The sequence below is a fragment of the Grosmannia clavigera genome (assembly GCF_000143105.1).
Source record: "Grosmannia clavigera kw1407 unplaced genomic scaffold GCSC_140, whole genome shotgun sequence".
NCBI classification, from domain to species: Eukaryota; Fungi; Ascomycota; class Sordariomycetes; order Ophiostomatales; family Ophiostomataceae; genus Leptographium; species Leptographium clavigerum.
The window spans coordinates 36,544-54,429 of NW_014040801.1; the positions used below are offsets into that span (position 1 = coordinate 36,544).

General features: G+C 58.1%; 7 protein-coding genes across 7 annotated transcripts; 4 read left to right on the forward strand and 3 right to left on the reverse strand.

Moving 5' to 3' along the window:
- Window positions 1–140: 140 nt before the first annotated feature.
- CMQ_744 (uncharacterized protein) lies at window positions 141–2,279 on the forward strand (the record flags this gene model as incomplete). The annotated part of the gene is made up of 2 exons (XM_014317823.1): window positions 141–1,764; window positions 1,792–2,279. 2 exons carry the CDS (start codon window positions 141–143, stop codon window positions 2,277–2,279), a joined length of 2,112 nt encoding a protein of 703 aa, XP_014173298.1.
- Window positions 2,280–3,259: 980 nt separating this feature from the next.
- Window positions 3,260–5,595, reverse strand: CMQ_1601 (cell cycle control protein; the record flags this gene model as incomplete). Its single annotated transcript, XM_014318680.1, has 4 exons — window positions 3,260–4,907; window positions 4,983–5,094; window positions 5,166–5,442; window positions 5,542–5,595. The coding sequence occupies 4 exons, from the start codon at window positions 5,593–5,595 to the stop codon at window positions 3,260–3,262; spliced, it is 2,091 nt and encodes a 696-aa protein (XP_014174155.1).
- Window positions 5,596–5,926: 331 nt separating this feature from the next.
- Window positions 5,927–7,845, forward strand: CMQ_1501 (pre-mRNA splicing factor; the record flags this gene model as incomplete). Its single annotated transcript, XM_014318580.1, has 2 exons — window positions 5,927–6,223; window positions 6,349–7,845. 2 exons carry the CDS (start codon window positions 5,927–5,929, stop codon window positions 7,843–7,845), a joined length of 1,794 nt encoding a protein of 597 aa, XP_014174055.1.
- Window positions 7,846–8,175: 330 nt separating this feature from the next.
- CMQ_781 (acetate kinase) lies at window positions 8,176–10,959 on the reverse strand (the record flags this gene model as incomplete). Its single annotated transcript, XM_014317860.1, has 3 exons — window positions 8,176–8,659; window positions 8,710–9,508; window positions 10,275–10,959. The coding sequence occupies 3 exons, from the start codon at window positions 10,957–10,959 to the stop codon at window positions 8,176–8,178; spliced, it is 1,968 nt and encodes a 655-aa protein (XP_014173335.1).
- Window positions 10,960–12,447: 1,488 nt separating this feature from the next.
- On the forward strand, window positions 12,448–13,467 carry CMQ_1041 (phosphate transporter; the record flags this gene model as incomplete). Its single annotated transcript, XM_014318120.1, has 4 exons — window positions 12,448–12,540; window positions 12,702–12,911; window positions 12,967–12,988; window positions 13,061–13,467. The coding sequence occupies 4 exons, from the start codon at window positions 12,448–12,450 to the stop codon at window positions 13,465–13,467; spliced, it is 732 nt and encodes a 243-aa protein (XP_014173595.1).
- A 38-nt stretch (window positions 13,468–13,505) lies between these two features.
- On the forward strand, window positions 13,506–13,940 carry CMQ_620 (uncharacterized protein; the record flags this gene model as incomplete). The annotated part of the gene is made up of 1 exon (XM_014317699.1): window positions 13,506–13,940. The coding sequence occupies one exon, from the start codon at window positions 13,506–13,508 to the stop codon at window positions 13,938–13,940; it is 435 nt and encodes a 144-aa protein (XP_014173174.1).
- Window positions 13,941–14,311: 371 nt separating this feature from the next.
- CMQ_1450 (duf1339 domain containing protein) lies at window positions 14,312–17,848 on the reverse strand (the record flags this gene model as incomplete). The annotated part of the gene is made up of 3 exons (XM_014318529.1): window positions 14,312–15,055; window positions 15,139–17,349; window positions 17,432–17,848. The coding sequence occupies 3 exons, from the start codon at window positions 17,846–17,848 to the stop codon at window positions 14,312–14,314; spliced, it is 3,372 nt and encodes a 1,123-aa protein (XP_014174004.1).
- Between the last annotated feature and the right edge of the window lie 38 nt (window positions 17,849–17,886).

Sequence of the window (17,886 nt, forward strand, 5' to 3'; positions counted from 1 at the left end):
TCCTCTTTTGACGTGTTCATAGACCGGCTATTCGTCCCCCCCTTTTTTTCCATCCACAACTGCATCTCAACGCCAGCCTAGCCAGACTTTTTCTCCATTTCCGGGCACACGCAGCCTCTCCACGATACTGCATCACTGCCATGTCAGCCCACGAGGATGGACGCAGTGAATACACTGCGTCCCGTTATTACGATGACCGGCGTTACCAACGTGACCCTCGCTATGTCGAGTCTCGCGACAACTACGCCAAGGGTCAGGTAGCTTCCCGAGATCTTGTCCCCCGGTACCGGGAAGAGAGCGACTATTCGGTCGAGGAGATCCATCGCGATTTTCCACCTCCAACGTATTCTCGGGATGTGTATCGCAGCTATGAAGATGACCGGCGCCCGCGCTCCTCCAAAGACCGCGATTATGATCGTCGCGAGGGAAAGAAAACCCGGACCAATTCCTACGACGATGAGAGGAAGAGGCGCCGCATGCTCAGCAACCAGGAGAAGATTTTGGCTGCGGTCATCGGAGGTGCTCTTGCTGTTGGCGGCAAGGAGATCTATGATCGCCGCGAAGCCCAGCAAGAAGGCCGTGGAATACAGCGCAATGCTCTGAGCTCTGCAGCTCTCGGTGCTGTCGGTGCCTTTGCCGCCTACCAGGGTGTCGATCTATACAACAAGCATGCCACCAAAGAGGAACAGAAGACGCTTACGGCATACAAGGGCCGCGATAGCCGAGACGTGGATGCTTACGACGACAATGACAGTGACTACGGCTCGAAAGAGCGGAAGGGGCACAAGAACTTCCTGGAAAGCGCTCTCGCTGCGGCCGGCCTTGGCGGTGCCGTCAAGGCACTGACCGGCGGTAGTACAGGGCACCGTGACGACAGCCGCTCGCGGTCCCGATCCCGGTCCGGGTCTAAGTCACGCGGCAAGGGTGGTGGCACCAACAAGATCCAAAAGGCCGCCATGGCATCGCTGATCGCCGGTGCTACCGAGGCCTTCCGCGTTGCCAAGGAGCCCGGCAATTGGAAAGGTGAAAAGGCCAAGCGTGTTCTCACTGCCGCTGCAGGTGCTGCCACCATCGATGCGGCGCACGGTGACAAACACAGCAAGATGGGTATTGCCGAATCGGTTATCGGCGGATTGCTGGGGAACCGCATCGTGAACGGATCACGCAGAAACATTGAAGAGGACAGACACACTGGCCGCAGCCGATCCCGATCTCGTGCTCGGTCTGACGGAGGCGGCGGCGGCAGCGGCGGCGTGAGTGGACTTGCCGCTCTCGCAACGGCCGGCCTGGGTGCTCTTGGTACCAAGAAGATCATGGAAAGCCGCGAACGGTCTCGGTCGCGTCGCAGGAGCAGTGCGGACTCGTACGACAGCCGCAACCGCTCTCCGGGCCGATCTCGCCGAAGCCGAAGCCGCAGTGTTGTCGACACTGCGCGCCGGAGCCTGGCGAAGCTTGGCCTAGGAAACGGCCCTGACGACGACTATCCGACGGACGAGTCGCCGCGGCGCAAGAAGGGCTCATCCCGCCACAACGACCGTCGCAACTCTGCGGACAGCTACGATGACGACTACCGTTATGGAGGCGCCCGGGACCGCGACCGCGGCGAGGGTCGCAGTGGCCGCTACGAGAACGACGACAACCGCAGCAGTACTCGCCGACGGAGCGGGTCGCGGTCCCGTCGGGATAAGGGCGGGTCGAGACATGATTCGGAGTCCGACTTGGGCAGCTCGTCCGAGGACGAGAAACGGGCGAAGAAAATGCGAGGTAAGCAAATCGTTACTACTGGTCTAGCGGCCGTTGCCACCATCCACGCGGCGCACAATGTGTATCAGAGCATGGAGAAGAGGCAGTCGCGGCAACGTGCAGTCCGGGAAGGCCGTCTCTCGACGGGGGAAGCCAAGAAGCTCAAAGACCAGGCTCTGCTACGTGACGCAGCGTCTGTTGGTATTGCCGCCTTGGGTATCAAGGGTGCTATTTCGGAGCTCAAGGAGGCGCGCGAAGCCCACCATGAATGCAAGGAGTGGAAAGAAGAAAAGCAAAGGCGGCACCTGCGCCGGCTTGAGCACATGCAACGCAGTCAGTCCAGCGGGAGGTCAGGCAGGAAGGCCCGCAACCGGGCCTCTTCGGTCCCACCACAGGCCGGTCGGTACTACAACGACTACGGCAGCGATGCCAGTGACGATGAGCCCCGTATGGTAAACGGGAGCCCCTACGCCGCCCTTCCGGCCCCTCCTGTTGGCACTGAGGCGAGGAGACCTGATGAGAGCAACAGAAGCTGAAAGGACGCAGTCTTCCTGCCATCTTTTGCCCCGTTGCACCGTTGTGGCGATATATCACATGTCGGTGCGGCAAGTGGGTTGGCTAGAAGTTGATCTGCCCTTCTGTTTCTCTGTGCACACATGCGGCTGATACACTGGATGTGATGCTTCTTTCCTTTTCCGTGTGCCGTTCAAACATCAAGAGCATACGAGACAGCAACCATATACACGAGACGTTCCTTTATTTCTTTTTTATTTGGCACCGAGCCATGACGCTGATGATTTTCCATTTTGTAACAGACGGGCGCCATCGCCACTAACGGCATACTCGGGACCAGGGGGGAGGCAAGGAAAGTGAGTGGATACACAGCAGCGACGGAGAGTGCACGCGCAACACACCTGCATGCGCGCTTGAGAGTATGCAGTTGGGTACAAGCAAGGCGTCGTTTGCACCGTGCATCGGCTTGGCCGGAAGCATGGCTGAAGGCGCTTGCTGTAGACATGACGGATGGAGGAACGATTTATGACTTCTGCTTCGTTACCGTTTTCACTTCGTTTTACTAGTTACATCATTGGTTCAGTTTCCTATGAAATCAATTTGCTCTGCGAGTATGTCGTGGATGCGGGTGGATCCCACACCAGGAAGAGCGGTGAGGTCATTCTTATCATGCGCCGAAGCAGGGTTTCTTCCTGCATGTCTGTCGTACAAAGTACGCCGTATGCACGAAGTACGCCGTAAAACTCCGTGCTCTCTCGAACAATCCCGGCCCACGATCCGCGACACACGAATCGGTCCAGAGTAGCTCCAATTGATCAAGTAAAATCCAATTTGTGGAAGAGAAACATCAACGGCCTCGGCCATAGATCCCATGCCAAGACCGCCCAGACAGCGGCCTGCCCCGATAGGTTAATTGGCAGTTGGATGTACCGTGTAAGTTACATGGCGGTGGGTATATGTATTACTGCCATCTCTGATCCAGCCGCCCTCTTCCTTGCATAGCTTACTCCGAGCCGTCTTCTCCAAGTCCTGCTGGCGGTGCTACCATTCCGCCCGTCTTTCTCCATGCCTGGGCCATGGCCAGAAGATTCATCTGACTCTTTGCCTGGCGGTCGTCAGCAGGGAAGACGTAGTCGACGTATTCTTCCCAGCTGCCGTCTTCCAGCCGCCTTCGCTTCTTGGTCTTGCGAGGCATCTGCTTCTGGATCTTCTCCACATCGTCTGTGCCGCCGTGCGTTCTCTCAAAAGCAAGCCAAGCATTGAGCAATGCCACCCGTTCTGCCTTGAGCTCCTTGTCCCGGAAGCTTGCATGTGCTCGCTCAAAGATTTTGCGCGCGCGCAGCTTCGCGTCGTTGCTGACGGCAGTCTGCTCGCCATTGTCGCCTTCGTTGTCGCCGCTGTTGACGCCGCTGTCGCCGTCGCCGTCGTCGTCGTCTTCCGGTATGTTGATCTCGAATTGTGCATAGCTGATCCACACTTTCGGGTGGTCTGCTTTCTCCAGCAGCCGCTCATAAAGCTCCCGTGTCCGCTCATATTCGCCCTCCTCCTCCTCAAAATCAATGTACGCCTTCCACAGCACTTCGGGCATGTCCAGCACTGGCTGACTGACTCCCATATCGAAGATCGCTCGGGCCCGATCGAGATCGTCCAGGCCGCGCTCCAGCTCCGCCCACTGAATCCACGTGCTGCAGTTGGCCGGGTTGTACACAATGTGCTTTTCATACAACACACGGCAGCGCTGGAACTCAAACAGCTTCTTTTCCAACTCGATGTAGCTCTTGAAGAGCTTGTCTTTAGGTGCCATGCCGATTGCCCGGCCAAGCGTTTTGCGCGCCGCCGTGATCTCGCCTTGGCGCACCTCGAAATACGCTTTCTGCAGCCACACCTTGGCAAAGGTGAACTTCTTGTGCGGAATGAGATTAAGACATGTGTCGTAGATCTGCCTCGCCCGCCCTGTGTCCTTGGCCTCTGTCTCCTCCCAGAGAGCGTAAAAGATCCACAGAAATACATATCGCCGCCAGAGCCGCTTTTCAGCGGCCGGGGGAATTTGGGCTACCGCCTTCTCGTAGACGTCTCGGATGCGATCGGCGTCACCCGTGGTTTCTTCAAGTCGCGCCCAGTCGAACCACGTGTCGTAGTTTTTGGGATTCTGCTTCACCTGCTCCTCGTACTGCCTCCGCCGCTTGGACACCACCACATCTTCGACACCCTCTCGGTCGCCAAACTGCTTCTCGAATGTAGTGTATTCCTTGTGCAGAAGCATGGACTTCGCCCGTGGTAGGTTGTCGAGCCCGAATTTGTAGATCGCGCGTGCGCGGTCGTACTCCTTGAGCTTCGCCTCGAACCGAGCATAGCTGGTGAAGAGACGCTCGTCGACAAACTCGTCGCCGAGGGATTCGATTGCTGTCTGAAACACTTCGCGAACCAAGTCGCTGGTGCCAAATTCCTCCTCAAACCTGGCCCACTTGATCCAAGTGCGCGGGTAAGGATGCACTATGGTGTAGGAGCGAAAGATATCGCGCGCTCGCTCGTACTCGGTGTACCGCTTTTCCAGCCGGATGTACGAATTCCAGACCTCCTCGGCTGGCTCCCACTTGAGCCAGCGGTCAAAAATTTGTCGCGTTCCCGATACATTCCCGAGCATCTCCTCTCTGTGTGGACAGGTTAGCATTGCAGAGCAACACGCAGAACCGAAGGAAGGCAGACTTGGCGGCGCTTCGTCTTACACATAAAGATACTTGTACCAAAGCTTATCCACCCGCGGTAGGCGGGTGACAGCCCTGTCGAGAAGATTTCGGGCATGGGCGATGTTTCGGTTTTTTATTTCTGCCTCGACATCTGTTCCTGCTGTGTTAGCACTTGCATCATAGAGCTGCTTTCGGAGAACGAAGACGCGGGAAACTACTTGCATCTGATCCACAGAGGAACGCTGTTTGGCAGCACATCCAAAGCCCGCTCGAAAACGGACCGGGCCCGCGCCAACTCCTTCTGCTCAAGCTCGAACTGCGCATATTGTACCCATGGTTTCAGGCTCGTCCTCGACCGCCGAACGTAATCTTCATATTCTCGGCGTTTTCGTCCCTGGTACTCGTGCAGTTCTTCTAGATCGGAAAAGCGGGTGGTAGGTGCTTGTAGGGGAACTTCTTGCCGGTCTACAGCTTCTCGAAGAAGCTGCTCTGCGGATATCTGAAGCGAGAAGAAGTAACACTGTCAGTACGCTAACAAAAGTGTGGACGCATCGTGGACGAGATATCGGAGCGACGGCAGCGTGTATCACAGACATACCTGCACCGGGGCAGCCGATTTGTTCTTTACGCGAGGGGGGCCGCGGGATTCCATATTTCGCGCGCTTTTGCGAGTATCTTGGGTGAAGACGATTGTTTTTTACAGCGTGTTTTGCTTTTCGTAACGGGCAAGATTATCCAAAGCGCCGTGTTTGTAATCATTCACGTGATAATAGAGGATACTCGCCCGGGCGCCACATTAGCGCGCCTGAGAGCTTTGCCGCTCTCTTCCTTTTTCTGTACAAAGTATTACCCTCCGAACAGAGGGCGCATCACAAGTCGACCTGGACCAAACCCACCAGGGGTAAATTCACCATCCGTCTTCCAGACCAGGACTCCTCCACCGCCCTGTGTGCTTCCTAAGCTTCTTTTTGCACTTGCCCAACATGTCGACACTAGCAGATGAGCTGCTACAGGACTTTGAAGATTCTGGATCCGAAACGGGTGGCATCGCGGAGGAGGAGGATGATGACAATACGGCAGCCCTTATGGGCCTTAACGAAGGCGATCTGCGGATGGACGGTACCGATCTATTGAGCTCGGATGAAGACGACGAAATGGGAGGTGTAGACGACGCCTATCATGTTGATGAAGAGAAGACAACGAGGGCTGGAATATTAGCCAAAGCAACTGATGTCCGTTCGGCAGTCAACCTCATCAAAACTCTAGATGCCGTGCTAGAGGTTAGTGCACCCCCTCATATACTCCTTGGGCCTATGAAACAGACTTGGGGACGAAGCGTTTACATCTCTTTTCGGACTTCTTTTCCTGAAATAGCAATCCTGACTTGTTGGACGATTGCCTACAGAAAATTGCCTTCTACCAAGCGCAATCGAGCGAAGACAGAAACGAACACGTCGGGAACGTTGAGGAGCACCCGGAATACCATCTTCTTACGCAAGCGAACAGCCTTTCTACCTCGATTGATACCGAAGTGGTCATCGTGCACAAGTGGATCCGAGATCACTATTCGGCACGCTTTCCCGAACTGGAGACGCTGGTGACTAACCCGCTGGAGTATGCCAAAACAGCTGCCATTCTCGGCAATGGACCAATGGACCCAGATGCGATGCGGAGAATACCACAAGCAATAGACAATCCCCTAGGGGTGTCTCTGGAGTCGGTATTGGATAAGCCTACCCTGATGATTGTCACCACCAGCGCAATCACCTCCAAGGGGCAGGATATATCAGGCACCACGTTGGACGGTGTGGTGGCGGCATGCGAGATGATTGTCAAGCTCGACGTAGCCAAGCGAACACTGACGGAATATGTGCAATCCCGCATGACGATTTTCGCGCCGAACCTGACAGCGCTGATCGGTTCCCTCACAGCTGCACAGCTGCTCAACACGGCAGGCGGACTGACGGGACTGTGCAAGACGCCGGCATGCAACATTGCGGCGTGGGGTTCAAAGAAAGGCGCCAATGTCAGCGCCCTGGCCACCAACGTTACGTACCGACAACAGGGTTATCTCTTTTCGTCTCCGATCATCCGCTCGGTCCCGACAGACCTTAAGAAACAGGCCATGCGGATTGTGTCTGCCAAGGTGGTCCTGGCGGCGCGGGTTGACCGGATCCACTCGTCGCCGGACGGTACCGCGGGCGAAGATCTCAAAGAACAGTGCCTGGAGCGGCTGGAGAAGCTGCAAGAGAAGCCGCTGAGCAAGGGTGCGAAGGCACTCCCGGTACCGGATGACAAGCCTTCCCGCAAGCGTGGCGGCAGGCGAGCGCGGCAAGCCAAGGCTGCAACGGCGATGACGGATCTTCGCAAGGCGCAAAACCGGGTAGCTTTCGGCAGAGAAGAGAAAGAGGTGGGGTACGGCCTTGGCGACGGAACGACCGGATTGGGCATGATTGGAGCTGCCAGCGATGGGCGGGTGCGGTCGCTGCAGGTCGATCAGCGCACGCGTGCCAAGCTCAGCGCGAAAAACAAGGGTTGGGGCGGTCTCGCATCGTCCGTGACGGGCGGTTCTGGGTCGGTATCGTCCATTAGAGGTGTGGGGCAAGCTGCAGGTGGCCTAGACCTGCGGGGAAGAGGCCTGCGAGCTTCTGGGGTGGGCACGACAGTGGGACAGGGTGGAACTATGTCGTCGTTGTCCTTTACTCCCGTGCAAGGGCTCGAACTGGTAGATCCGAGCGTGAGGGCGGACATGACCCGCAAGAGGAAGGCCGAAGAAGACCGCTACTTCAAGGGCGGCACCTTTACGCAGATTGGTGGTCCCTCAGGAGGCGACAACGGAGGCTTCAAAAAGCCTGCTTTGCCGCCAGCTAAGCGACTAGACACGGGGGCGACAAAACAGTGAGCATCGAAGGATAATAATCGGGGAGGCGTGAGGCATGCGAGTATGCACTCTGAGGAACGGCGTTGATACCGGGCACGGGCGTCTAGGACAGATCAAGGGCAGGAAAGGAAAACATCGTGTTGCCATACGCCTGGCTTAATACACCAATAATTGGGCCTTTGTAAGGGTTTCGCCGGCTCGCGTGCAGATTGGTAATATTGCAGCCGTGCCCATACATTCTGCATCGTAAGTTTATTCACGTGCCTTCAAATGGCGTCATAAGATACCAGTGCTTATATCTTTTGCAAGTCTTGGTCGGCCCGATCCTACGAACCATACGAGTACGAGCATTTACTGCCAAAGAGCCTTACTCTCTGCACCACTGCGCGCCATCTCCAGCTGCTCGTCTGTCTGACACACGAGCACTCGGTGCGCCGCATCCTTACTGGTGATATCGGTGACAGATCCTGTCACGCGTTGTACATTCGCTGTTGGGTCCACGGAAAAGCCGAGGCAGCTGCACTGGCTCACCACAGCAGCGCGCAGGCGGTCGCTGCGTTCACCGATGCCACCCGCAAACACCAAGGCATCAACCTTGCCACCGAGCGTGACATAGTAGGAACCGACAAACCCACAAACGCGGTCAACGAAGAGATTGAAAGCCAGGCTGTGAGAGGGCTCATCAGATGCGGCAATCTCGGCAAAATTGGTGGTGCCCGTGAGAGCCTTCCATCCGGACTCCTTGTTGAGGATCTCCTCTGCCTGTGTGATATGCAGATGGCTCGTTGACGCTGGTGCGAGTCTTCCTACATCTGAGGCATAGTGAAACACGAGGCTGGCCAGTCAGCCTGTATCCGGAGGGCGGTTGAGCAAAACACGACACACCTTGGATCGACACTGCCACTGCGCGTGGCGCCCGGAAGGCCGGCCAACGGCGTGAGGCCCATGCTCGTGTCCCAGCTGCGGCCTCCTTGGACGGCACATGCGGAAGCTCCACTGCCCAGGTGCAGGGCAATCAGATTGGTCTCGCCGGCCGGCTTGCCGAGGAAGGTGGCGACAGCACGCGTGATGAACGAATAGCTGAGCCCGTGGAAGCCATACTTGCGAAGCATGTTCTTCTTGGCAATGGTCTGGTCGATGGGGTATGTGCGAATGTGAAGGGGAATGGTGGAGTGGAACTGCGAGTCGAAGCAGGCCATGTTGATGGCATGCGGCAGCTCGTCAAGACAGGCGTTTATGATCTCAAGCGACTTGGCATTGTGCAGAGGTGCGAGGTCATTGAGCTTCTCCAGCGCGGCATACGTCCCCTTGCCGACGATCTGCGGCTCCGAGAAGTCGCCGCCGTGGACAATGCGGTGGGTGACGAGGGCGATGCTGCCACGGTGACCAATCTCGGCGAGTGCATTGTCGTTGACGAAGAGGTTCAGCAGCAGCTTGAAGGCGTCTGCCTGGCTGCTGATCTTCGTGCTGCTGTCCACGTCGGCGGCAAGCGCATTCTTGTGCACGACCTTGTCGCCACGTCGGTAGTCAATCCGCGGCGGCGGTGCAGTCAGTCCGCTGATCTGGGCCTCGGCCAGCTCATGCGGCGTGCCTCCAGGGGCCTCAACCACATACACAGAGATCTTGACGGACGACGAGCCCGCGTTGACGGAAAGCACCACTTTCATTGTGGCGAGAGTCGCTTCTGTGTAGATGCAGGAATGCTTTGCACCGAGAGCGGAGACCGAATGGGAGAGCTGTGCCGCTTGTTCTCTTTACACACTGCCTCGGTCTTCTCTCAGTTGACTATCACATGGGTCATCCCACCTCTTCAATCTCTGGTAGTTGTTCTGGGTCGAAATCTATCACACTTTTACGCCAATTGTGGCGATGCTGCATCACTGGCACAATTGGTCTAGGCCGAATTGATAAGAAGGATCGTGTCTGGCTAATATCATGCACTTTGATCGATGTGGGCTGACGTACACTCATGCGGGCACATGCAAGGGCTGAGTAAGTCTCTTACACTTGTACGGAGTACGTAAGTATGTACGACCTGATGCGTGCTAAGATAAGATGCGACCTATCAATGATGCTCTTATTTCCGACTGATATTGCCATGTGTGCGTCACCTTTACGGCTGTATGCGCGATTGGAAACGAACCCATATAGAAGGGTTGGTAGAATGCGTTGTCATGGGACCTCAACGTCATCTCCATCGTCATCTGTGCCATATTGCGGTTCTTCCACCACTGGAAGGCTCATAAAGGACAGTGGGTCGTTCAGTTCGACTCTATGGCCGGGATGAAGTTCTGGCGAGGGCAGCTCAAAGCAATTGACTGGGAAAGACACTCCGCAAAACTCTACGTCTGCGCTTTGGGCATGTGTCCACTGCTCCATGAATCTAAAGTAATCTCGAGTGGACGTTAGAAAGACGGACCACGACGCCGGCCGAAAGAAATTGAGCTTACCCTCGTTCCGGCTGAACTGAATGCCGAGATACCGAATGGCGAGAGTGTCACCGGGTGAGAAGAAAGAGGCAGATGAGGATGGTGAAACGGCAGAGGTTTGTTCTGAATGCGATTGCGAGCTCCGTGAGCTCCGTGAGCTGGAGGCGTGTAACGAGTGGTGGCGACCGGACGTGGACGCTCGTGGGCGATGCCGCAAGGAGGACATGGAGAAGCGACGGCTGGAATGACCGTCACCCTTGTTGTTACTGCTGCCGCTATCACGAGCACTGCCTCGGCGGCCACGCACGTTAAGGCGCAGGCGGCGGTGGGAATCATCGCGGATTTTGATCTCGGAGTCAAAGGCAGACACAAAGTAATCGTGGTATCGGCGGTCTGTGCGGTTGGCGTACATTGTGAAGTTGTGACAAGCGCTATAGCGATCTCGCCACAGCTTCATGCGCTGGATGGCGCCGATACCGCGGACGCTGCCAAAGGAGTCGGTGCGATTATCGCGGTCTGACCAGATAACATCGATGTCGAAATGGTCTACGAGATCCTGAGCGCGGAGGTCGCCCTGGAAGCGATGCGAACCCTCCGTGGTGGTGAATTCATACCGCACCTCCACGTAGTCATCATGTACGAGGCTGTTGTCACTGGTCACGTATCGTAGGCGGTGCGGTTCGAGAAAGGCGAGGAAGAGCTCCATGCCACAGGGATCACCATATGGTCGATGGCGGCCATGCAACGTGTGCGGAAAGATGTCAACTGGCTGGTTGGAGGGCACTGCCAGTTCGATCACGAGGGGGGAGTCAGTGGACAAGGGCAACTCGGGGATGAAACTCTTGAAGGGAGACGCACAGAAATGCTCTAGCACCTCGCCTTGGTAGCTGCATTGCCATCTTACCCGACGCGGCTCGGTGTTGATAAGCTCCTATGGGCCGAGATAGACAGTTGTCTCGTTGGCGGTGCGCTCAAAGAGAGTGTTGTCAGTTTGGTTAGCTATGAAGGGCATGCCGGAGGTTGGAGACAACGGCAGATAAGTAGATCGGGTTACATTGTAGCCTGGTAGCCCGGCGGCCCCAGATCGAGGGGCCGCAAGGGCGTTGGCGGCGGGGCTGAAGAGTTGGAAGTCACGGTGGAGGGGGTAGAGGAGCTGGAGGTTCGAGAGGAGAAACCATTCGGGCTAGTGTAGACATGAGTATAAGGCCGAGGGCAGCCGGACGAAGATGCGGAAACATTGGAGGAAGATGACCCAGTTGTGGCCATAACGTGGCGCAAAGGGCGACGAGAAGAAGGAGAATAGTAGGACGAGGAGGACGGGGTGAGAGACAAGCGCCAAAGGGATACCGAGGACTGACAGCGGGCCCTCGAGTGAAGCGGCACTAGAGGGTGAGAATATGTATATATTTGACGAGGCTGTTCTGCAGAAAGACGCTCATGGAGAGGCGACAAATTGCTCCAAGAACGGGGGAAAGAGATATTGAGGAGGAAGCGGGAAACAGAGCTGGTGCCAGTAGGTACGCTGATTGAGAACGGGAGCCCGGCCTTCAGGCACAGAGACCCTTGTTCTAGGATGAAGCCGTGAGATCGGTTGGTGAAGAGCCGGGGAGTTGAGCTGTCTCGGCCAGGCCAGGCTGAGCGTGACTTGCAGACAGGCGTCGACGGGATTTGTAGAATCCTAGCTAGTGTATCTTACTATGTAGACGGTGGGCTGGGGAAGGTGCGTCTCACGGCGCAAGCACCTATTGTGGGCTGACTTGCTGAATGACTCGAGAGTGAGATACATAGTATCCTAAGATATGGCTCTCTTTCACAACGCACCGCCGAGGTAGGATCAGGAAGAACTGCGCAGGGTGTTGCCGACGCAGGCGACCAGACAGGATCAACAGCAAACAGTCAAGAGAGATATGCGTACGACAAGTACGAGACGCCACCTACTCGTAGCGCATGGATATCCCCGCTGGCCATCACATCGAATCAGTTGCGCACATGGCAGTGACCAAGTGGAGAAGGTTTGCCGCGCAGAGCTACACACGACGTACTCTGCAGTGTCACCACCCAAATGGAACTTGCGCATCCCGGCTGCGCTCCTGTTCGTGCCTTTTGTCCCTTTTACTTGCATCACCTGCGAGGCTATCTTCCGCTTCTCTCGCCAGGTGCTTCTCCCACTGCTACTCCCATACGCCAACTTGATATGGCTGCAGCCGTGTATCCGGAGCCGGAATGCAGGAGTAAGCGCGGCTTTCTGGGCCCCGACAACTCTGCGCTCTCCTTGCAGGATCGCCATGTAAGTCAGGATACCCGCTCATTCCCTGTGTCTGACTCCCATTGACTTCCTGGAACCTGCGCATCTGGGGTGTCGCTGCGTCTGGCTTCCTCACCGACTCGTACAACCTCTTTGCCACCAACGTCATTCTCGCATCCATCTCCTTTGTCTACTTCCCCGAGGCAAAGTACCGCCATGTCGGCACCCTCATCAACGTCTTCACCCTTCTCGGCTCCGTTGTCGGCCAGCTCTGCTTTGGCTTCCTCGCCGACTACTACGGCCGGACCCGCCTCTACGGCATCGAGCTGGTCCTCGTGATCGTCTCCACCATCGGCGTCGCTACCAGCAACTATGGGTACAAGGACTTGTCCTTTCTGGGCTTGTTCATCTGGGTGAGTGCTCTCGTATTCTCCCGTTGTCCCCTCGGCCTCGACTGATCCGTCTCAGTGGCGCTTTGTTATGGGAATAGGTAGCAGCTTCCTGCCCAGCTTCTTACGAGGCACAACACCCCCAAACACACACGCCCGCTGACAAAATCCAGGCATCGGTGCGGAGTATCCGCTGAGTGCGGTCATAACCGCCGAGTGGGCCAGCACCTCTTCCCGTGCTACCATGCTGTCGTCGGTCTTCCTGATGCAGCCGGTCGGCCAGGCATTGGCCCAGCCGGTCGGCCTGTGGGTGGTCCTAGGTCGCGAGGACTTGTACCACCTTCAGGCCATGCAGTGCGGCATCAACACCAAGAACGAGGACAGGTGCCGTCAAGCCATCGATGGCATCTGGCGTATCGTCATCGGCTCTGGTGCCGTGCCCGCCCTGCTCGGCACCGCGACCACATGGTTTCTTCTCGATGTCAGCTTCTATGGCTCTTCGCTCGACAATAGCGGCGTGCTTGCCGACTTGTGGGCCACCCGCAGCCCACCGGCCCTCGATAGCTCGCTCTTCTGCTAGAACTCATCTCTACCCGACGGCAGCTCCACGCTGCCGACATGGGCGGCCGAAGGCGTCCTGCCCGTGTGGCAGACCGATGTCACCGAACCCTGCAACACCATATATGCCGTCCTCATCCAGCAGCCGGCAAGATCGGTTCCATCTTGGCCGTGCTGATCGTCTACGGCGTCGATGTCGAATACGACTCGGCCACGAAGCAGGGCCTGCTTTTCTTGCTCTTCAGCTCTTTCATGTCTTTTGGCGCTTTGTACAGCTGGGCTTATCTACCGGATGTCCAGCGGCGCAACGTTGTCCCGAATCACAGCACCGGCGAGGCTGCTCGCGGCCACCTCGAGAACAAAAATCTGGAGGATCTGGGAGAAGGCCGGGCCAAGGCCAAGCAAGAAGGTGAGATCATCACCATCCGCGGCAAGTGGAGCGAGTCACGGCGGTGGTATGACCAGAGGCGCTTGCACTCGACCGGCGCTGCCTGAGGCGATGTGACGATGCTGGGCTCGGAAGATGTGCTGTGCCTCTTCGTCTCTGACCAGAGCCCGACTCCTCTGGGGCAGTCGCCATTTCACGGATACCGGCCGCTCCTTCCCTGCCGTGTATATCGAGCTGGATGGTCTCCTTCAACGAATCGTTTATTGCAACGGGCCTGTCCTTTATCTATTCCAATACTGTCTAAAAAAGGGAGGTGCTGCCCGATGCCTGCGTTGCATGTGGGTGATGTGACGTTCCTTTACTAGGCTGCCCTTCCTAAAGCTAACGGGCACCCGATCCCCAAAATCAAGAAGAGCGTGGCACAGAAGCCCAAGACCGCCATACAAACATCCAAGGCTGTCGGCCGGACACTCGCTTCCTAACGACTGTCGGCTGCCCCCGGGCTGATGCTAATGATGCTGCTGCCACTGCTATTGCCATCGTCGCTAGCCGACTGCACATCTGACTCGGATGGACTCGCGTGGCCCCCGTTACGGTGCGGGATTGCCAGCTGCATTGTCGGCCCGCCATCATTGTAATCACCGCCAGCAGCAGAACCCGAGCCTCTCTCTTCGCCGTCCGCCTGACGCGCCTGTGCCAAGGCCTCCCGCAGCGTCTGGCCGCTGTCGTCCATGGCGGCTAGGAAACGTGCCAGCTCGCGGCACAGCTCCCAGTCGCCCTCGCGCATGGCACGACGCAGGAGGCGGATGCCCTGTTCGCTGGCCGTGGCCAGCTCGTCAAAGGTGTGAAGAACGAGCAGGTAGCCACCGGCAGTCTTCAGGCTGCCGCGCAGCAGCGATTCCTCGAATAGCTCCTGTGGTGGCGGCAGGTATGCAAACAACGTGCGCCACGATCGCACTTCGGTCTTGCGGGTGCACTGCACCACAATGTCTAGGTAGGCGCGGAAGCTCGACAGCAGCGACAGCACCCGCGGCAGTACGGCGGCGTCTGGTGCGGGCGGCGGGGCGGCGTCAACTTCTTCGTCCAGCACCTGGTGCAGCAGAATCTCAAGCGCATGTGCAAAGTACACTAGATGCTGGTACCGTCGGGCGAGCTGCAGGGCTGCCGAGCCACGGTTGCCGGCTAGGTAGGAGCGGAGAACATCGGGCAGGAAAAGGTTGGTCTGCACGGAGGTGAGAAAAGGTTCTTCCTGGATCTTCCTGGAAGGAAGAAAAAAGGGACGAAAGAAGATGGAGAAAGACGTACTCTGATGGCGAATCGGAAATATGAAAAGCCGACGTCTCGACGCTGCACCAGATCGGGCTCGACGCCCAGCACAAGGCCTTTAGACAGCAGTACCGACAGCGGATAGAAGTCGACGGCGATGGTGACAGGCGGCGGAATTTCGCCTCCGGACACCACTGCATCTAGAACGACCTGCGTGTCCGGCCAGACCTTGAGCTCGCCACCGTCACAGAGCCACAGCGATTTGCGCATAAAAGCAGCGTCCTCATCGCCGGCACCAGCACCAGCACCGTCCTCCATGGACGGCTGATCCTTCATGCACACATAGTACTCGACGCTCTGGGCCAGGATGCGCATGTCGTACTTGAGCTGGCCCTCGTCGTTGATGGACGGTCGAAACAGCACCAGCTTGCCGTCCACCAGCACCAACACGGATGCCACGGCCACGTCCTGTGACGGGTCACCGTCCAGCAGTTGACTGTCCGGCAGCACCCAGCTCAGGCCGCGCACTCGTGCAGGACTGCGCACGATGCCGTGGAAGCCGATCTGGCCGACCTGCACCAGCCGGATGCCGCTGGTGCTGCCGCCACCGCCACCGCTGGCAAAGATAAAGTGGTGCAGCAGGTTGTCGTGCGTGTACACTAGCAGAGAGTCCTCGCCCGACGGAGTCACCAGCACGACGGCTGCCGGCATCGGCTCCACGTGAAAAGCGCCGCTGTCTAGGGCAGACTCGCGCGCATACAGCCGCAGCTCGTACACCCCCCGGCTCGCCTCCACTGCGACCACCAGCACGTTCTGGTACCAGCACATGCCGCCGCGCACCTGAAACTCGTTCTCACCGGCGTCACTCGCGAACGCCCGCCACCGGCCGCTGGCCACGCTGTAGTGCGCCAGCCCGCGGCGTCCTGCCACCGCCACGTAGCGGCCGTCGGCCGACACGACGGCCTGCCGGATCGGCCACTGCTGCAGCAGGTATGTCGACGGGATGCGCGCGGTGTGCCACAGGGACGGCGCCGCCGAGATTGCCGTCATGTCGGGCTGGTCGTAGCCGCGGTAGACCATGATATTCTGGTTAGTCAGCAATACAGTGCGAAACACGTTCGCAGGACCATAGCAGCCAGCGGCTGCGCTGCGCGCCATCTCCAGCAGCCACACGGCCTCGTGCTGCCGTCCCAGCAACAGCATCTCGCCTGAGCCGCCCACCCAGGCGGCGTCCTGCACGCCCACCAGCCACTCCTCACCGTTGGCCCTGGCCAAGTCGCGCTCGGCCTGGAAGCTGTGGCCCAGCAGCTTGCCGTAGACGCTCCAGGTGGCCCAGCCGTTCTCGTAGCCGGCAAAGAGGCAGTGGCCGTCGGGCGAGTAGGTCAGCTTCGTGAGGCGGCCAGTGGTCGACGCCGATACGGGTGGCTGGTGCGTATGTGATGGCGGGATGTTGCCCACGTAGTCACGTGCCGAGTATACGCGGACGTGGCCGTCGACGCAGCCAACGGCCACGAGCGAGAAGCGCGCATTAATAGCCGCACGCCGGGCATTCTCTTGGGCCGTTTGTGGTGTGTGAAAGCAGTAGCCTCGGAAAAGCTTCTTCTGGGAGGAGGTAGATGAGATCGAGGCAGAGGAAGAAGCAGGGCTGGACTCCGGACGCGAACCGGACGGGCTGCCGGTATTCCGCTGCACGGCATAAGCCTTGCCGTCGCTTGTGACCCAGGTTGATAGGCTCATGGGCTTGTCGTGGGTCATCTCACAGACAGTGACCTTCTTGTCCAACCAGCCCATGCGGCTGAGGAGCTCCGTGCTCGTCTGGCTGCCTGTGTTGTCCGGCGTCCAACGGATGCACTGCACGGCCGCCGGTTTGGTTGTGGCCACGACCAGCTCGTCGTCCAGTGCCAGTGCGCTCTCGATCCCGGCATCCACCTTGATGACCATGCGGAAGCGCACGCTGATATCGTGCACGCCGCCGCCCTCCCCGGGACCCCACAGAATCTGGTCGGGGCGCGCGTGGCCCGGGTCGCCGACGTGGCTCTGTCGACGACGCTGCACATTCGTGTGGCTGCTGAACTGCGGCTTGTACACCTGGGAAACCGCATCTGTGGCCAGCGAGTAGGTGATCAGGAAGCCTCGGCTTGTGTACACCACAATAATAGCCGAGTCGGGCCGGAGCAGCAGGTCGACATTGTCGCCGTAGGACGCGAGCGAGACGTTGGATCGCACGACAACGGCCAGAACAACGGTCGGCTACAGGAAAAAAAAGAGGACAAGGTCAGCATTGGCCTCGTGGCCGCTCGACAGTCAGTGGCTCCATTTATAACATGCACACCTTGGTCTGCCATATCGTCATCGAGGTGGCTGTGATTGTGGCAAAGAGATGGCCTGACCGAGACAGCTGCAGGGCCAAGATAGGCTCCTTTCCCAGCACAGAAAGAGGCGGTGCCGGTCGTGGTGACAGGCCGTCGTGGCCGTCATGGTGGAAAGCATGCTCGACAGACTGGATCGCCGGGGTCATCGGTGTGGCCGGGGTCATGGGCTCCACAGGCAGGCCGAGAGCGTCGTGACCAGACGGCCCGGTCGAGCCGAGCGCCGGACTGAAAGAGCCATGACCGGGCGACAGCCGTTGGCTGGAGGCTGAGGGAGATGGCAGGTCGAGGCCGTCGTGGCTGACGGCATGGACGGTAATCGTTACCTGGCGACTGCTGCTGGTTGCGTAGATGCGCGGGGTGGCAACCGGCCAGTACATGCTTGGCACATTGATGAGCCAGGAGCCCGATAGGAGCT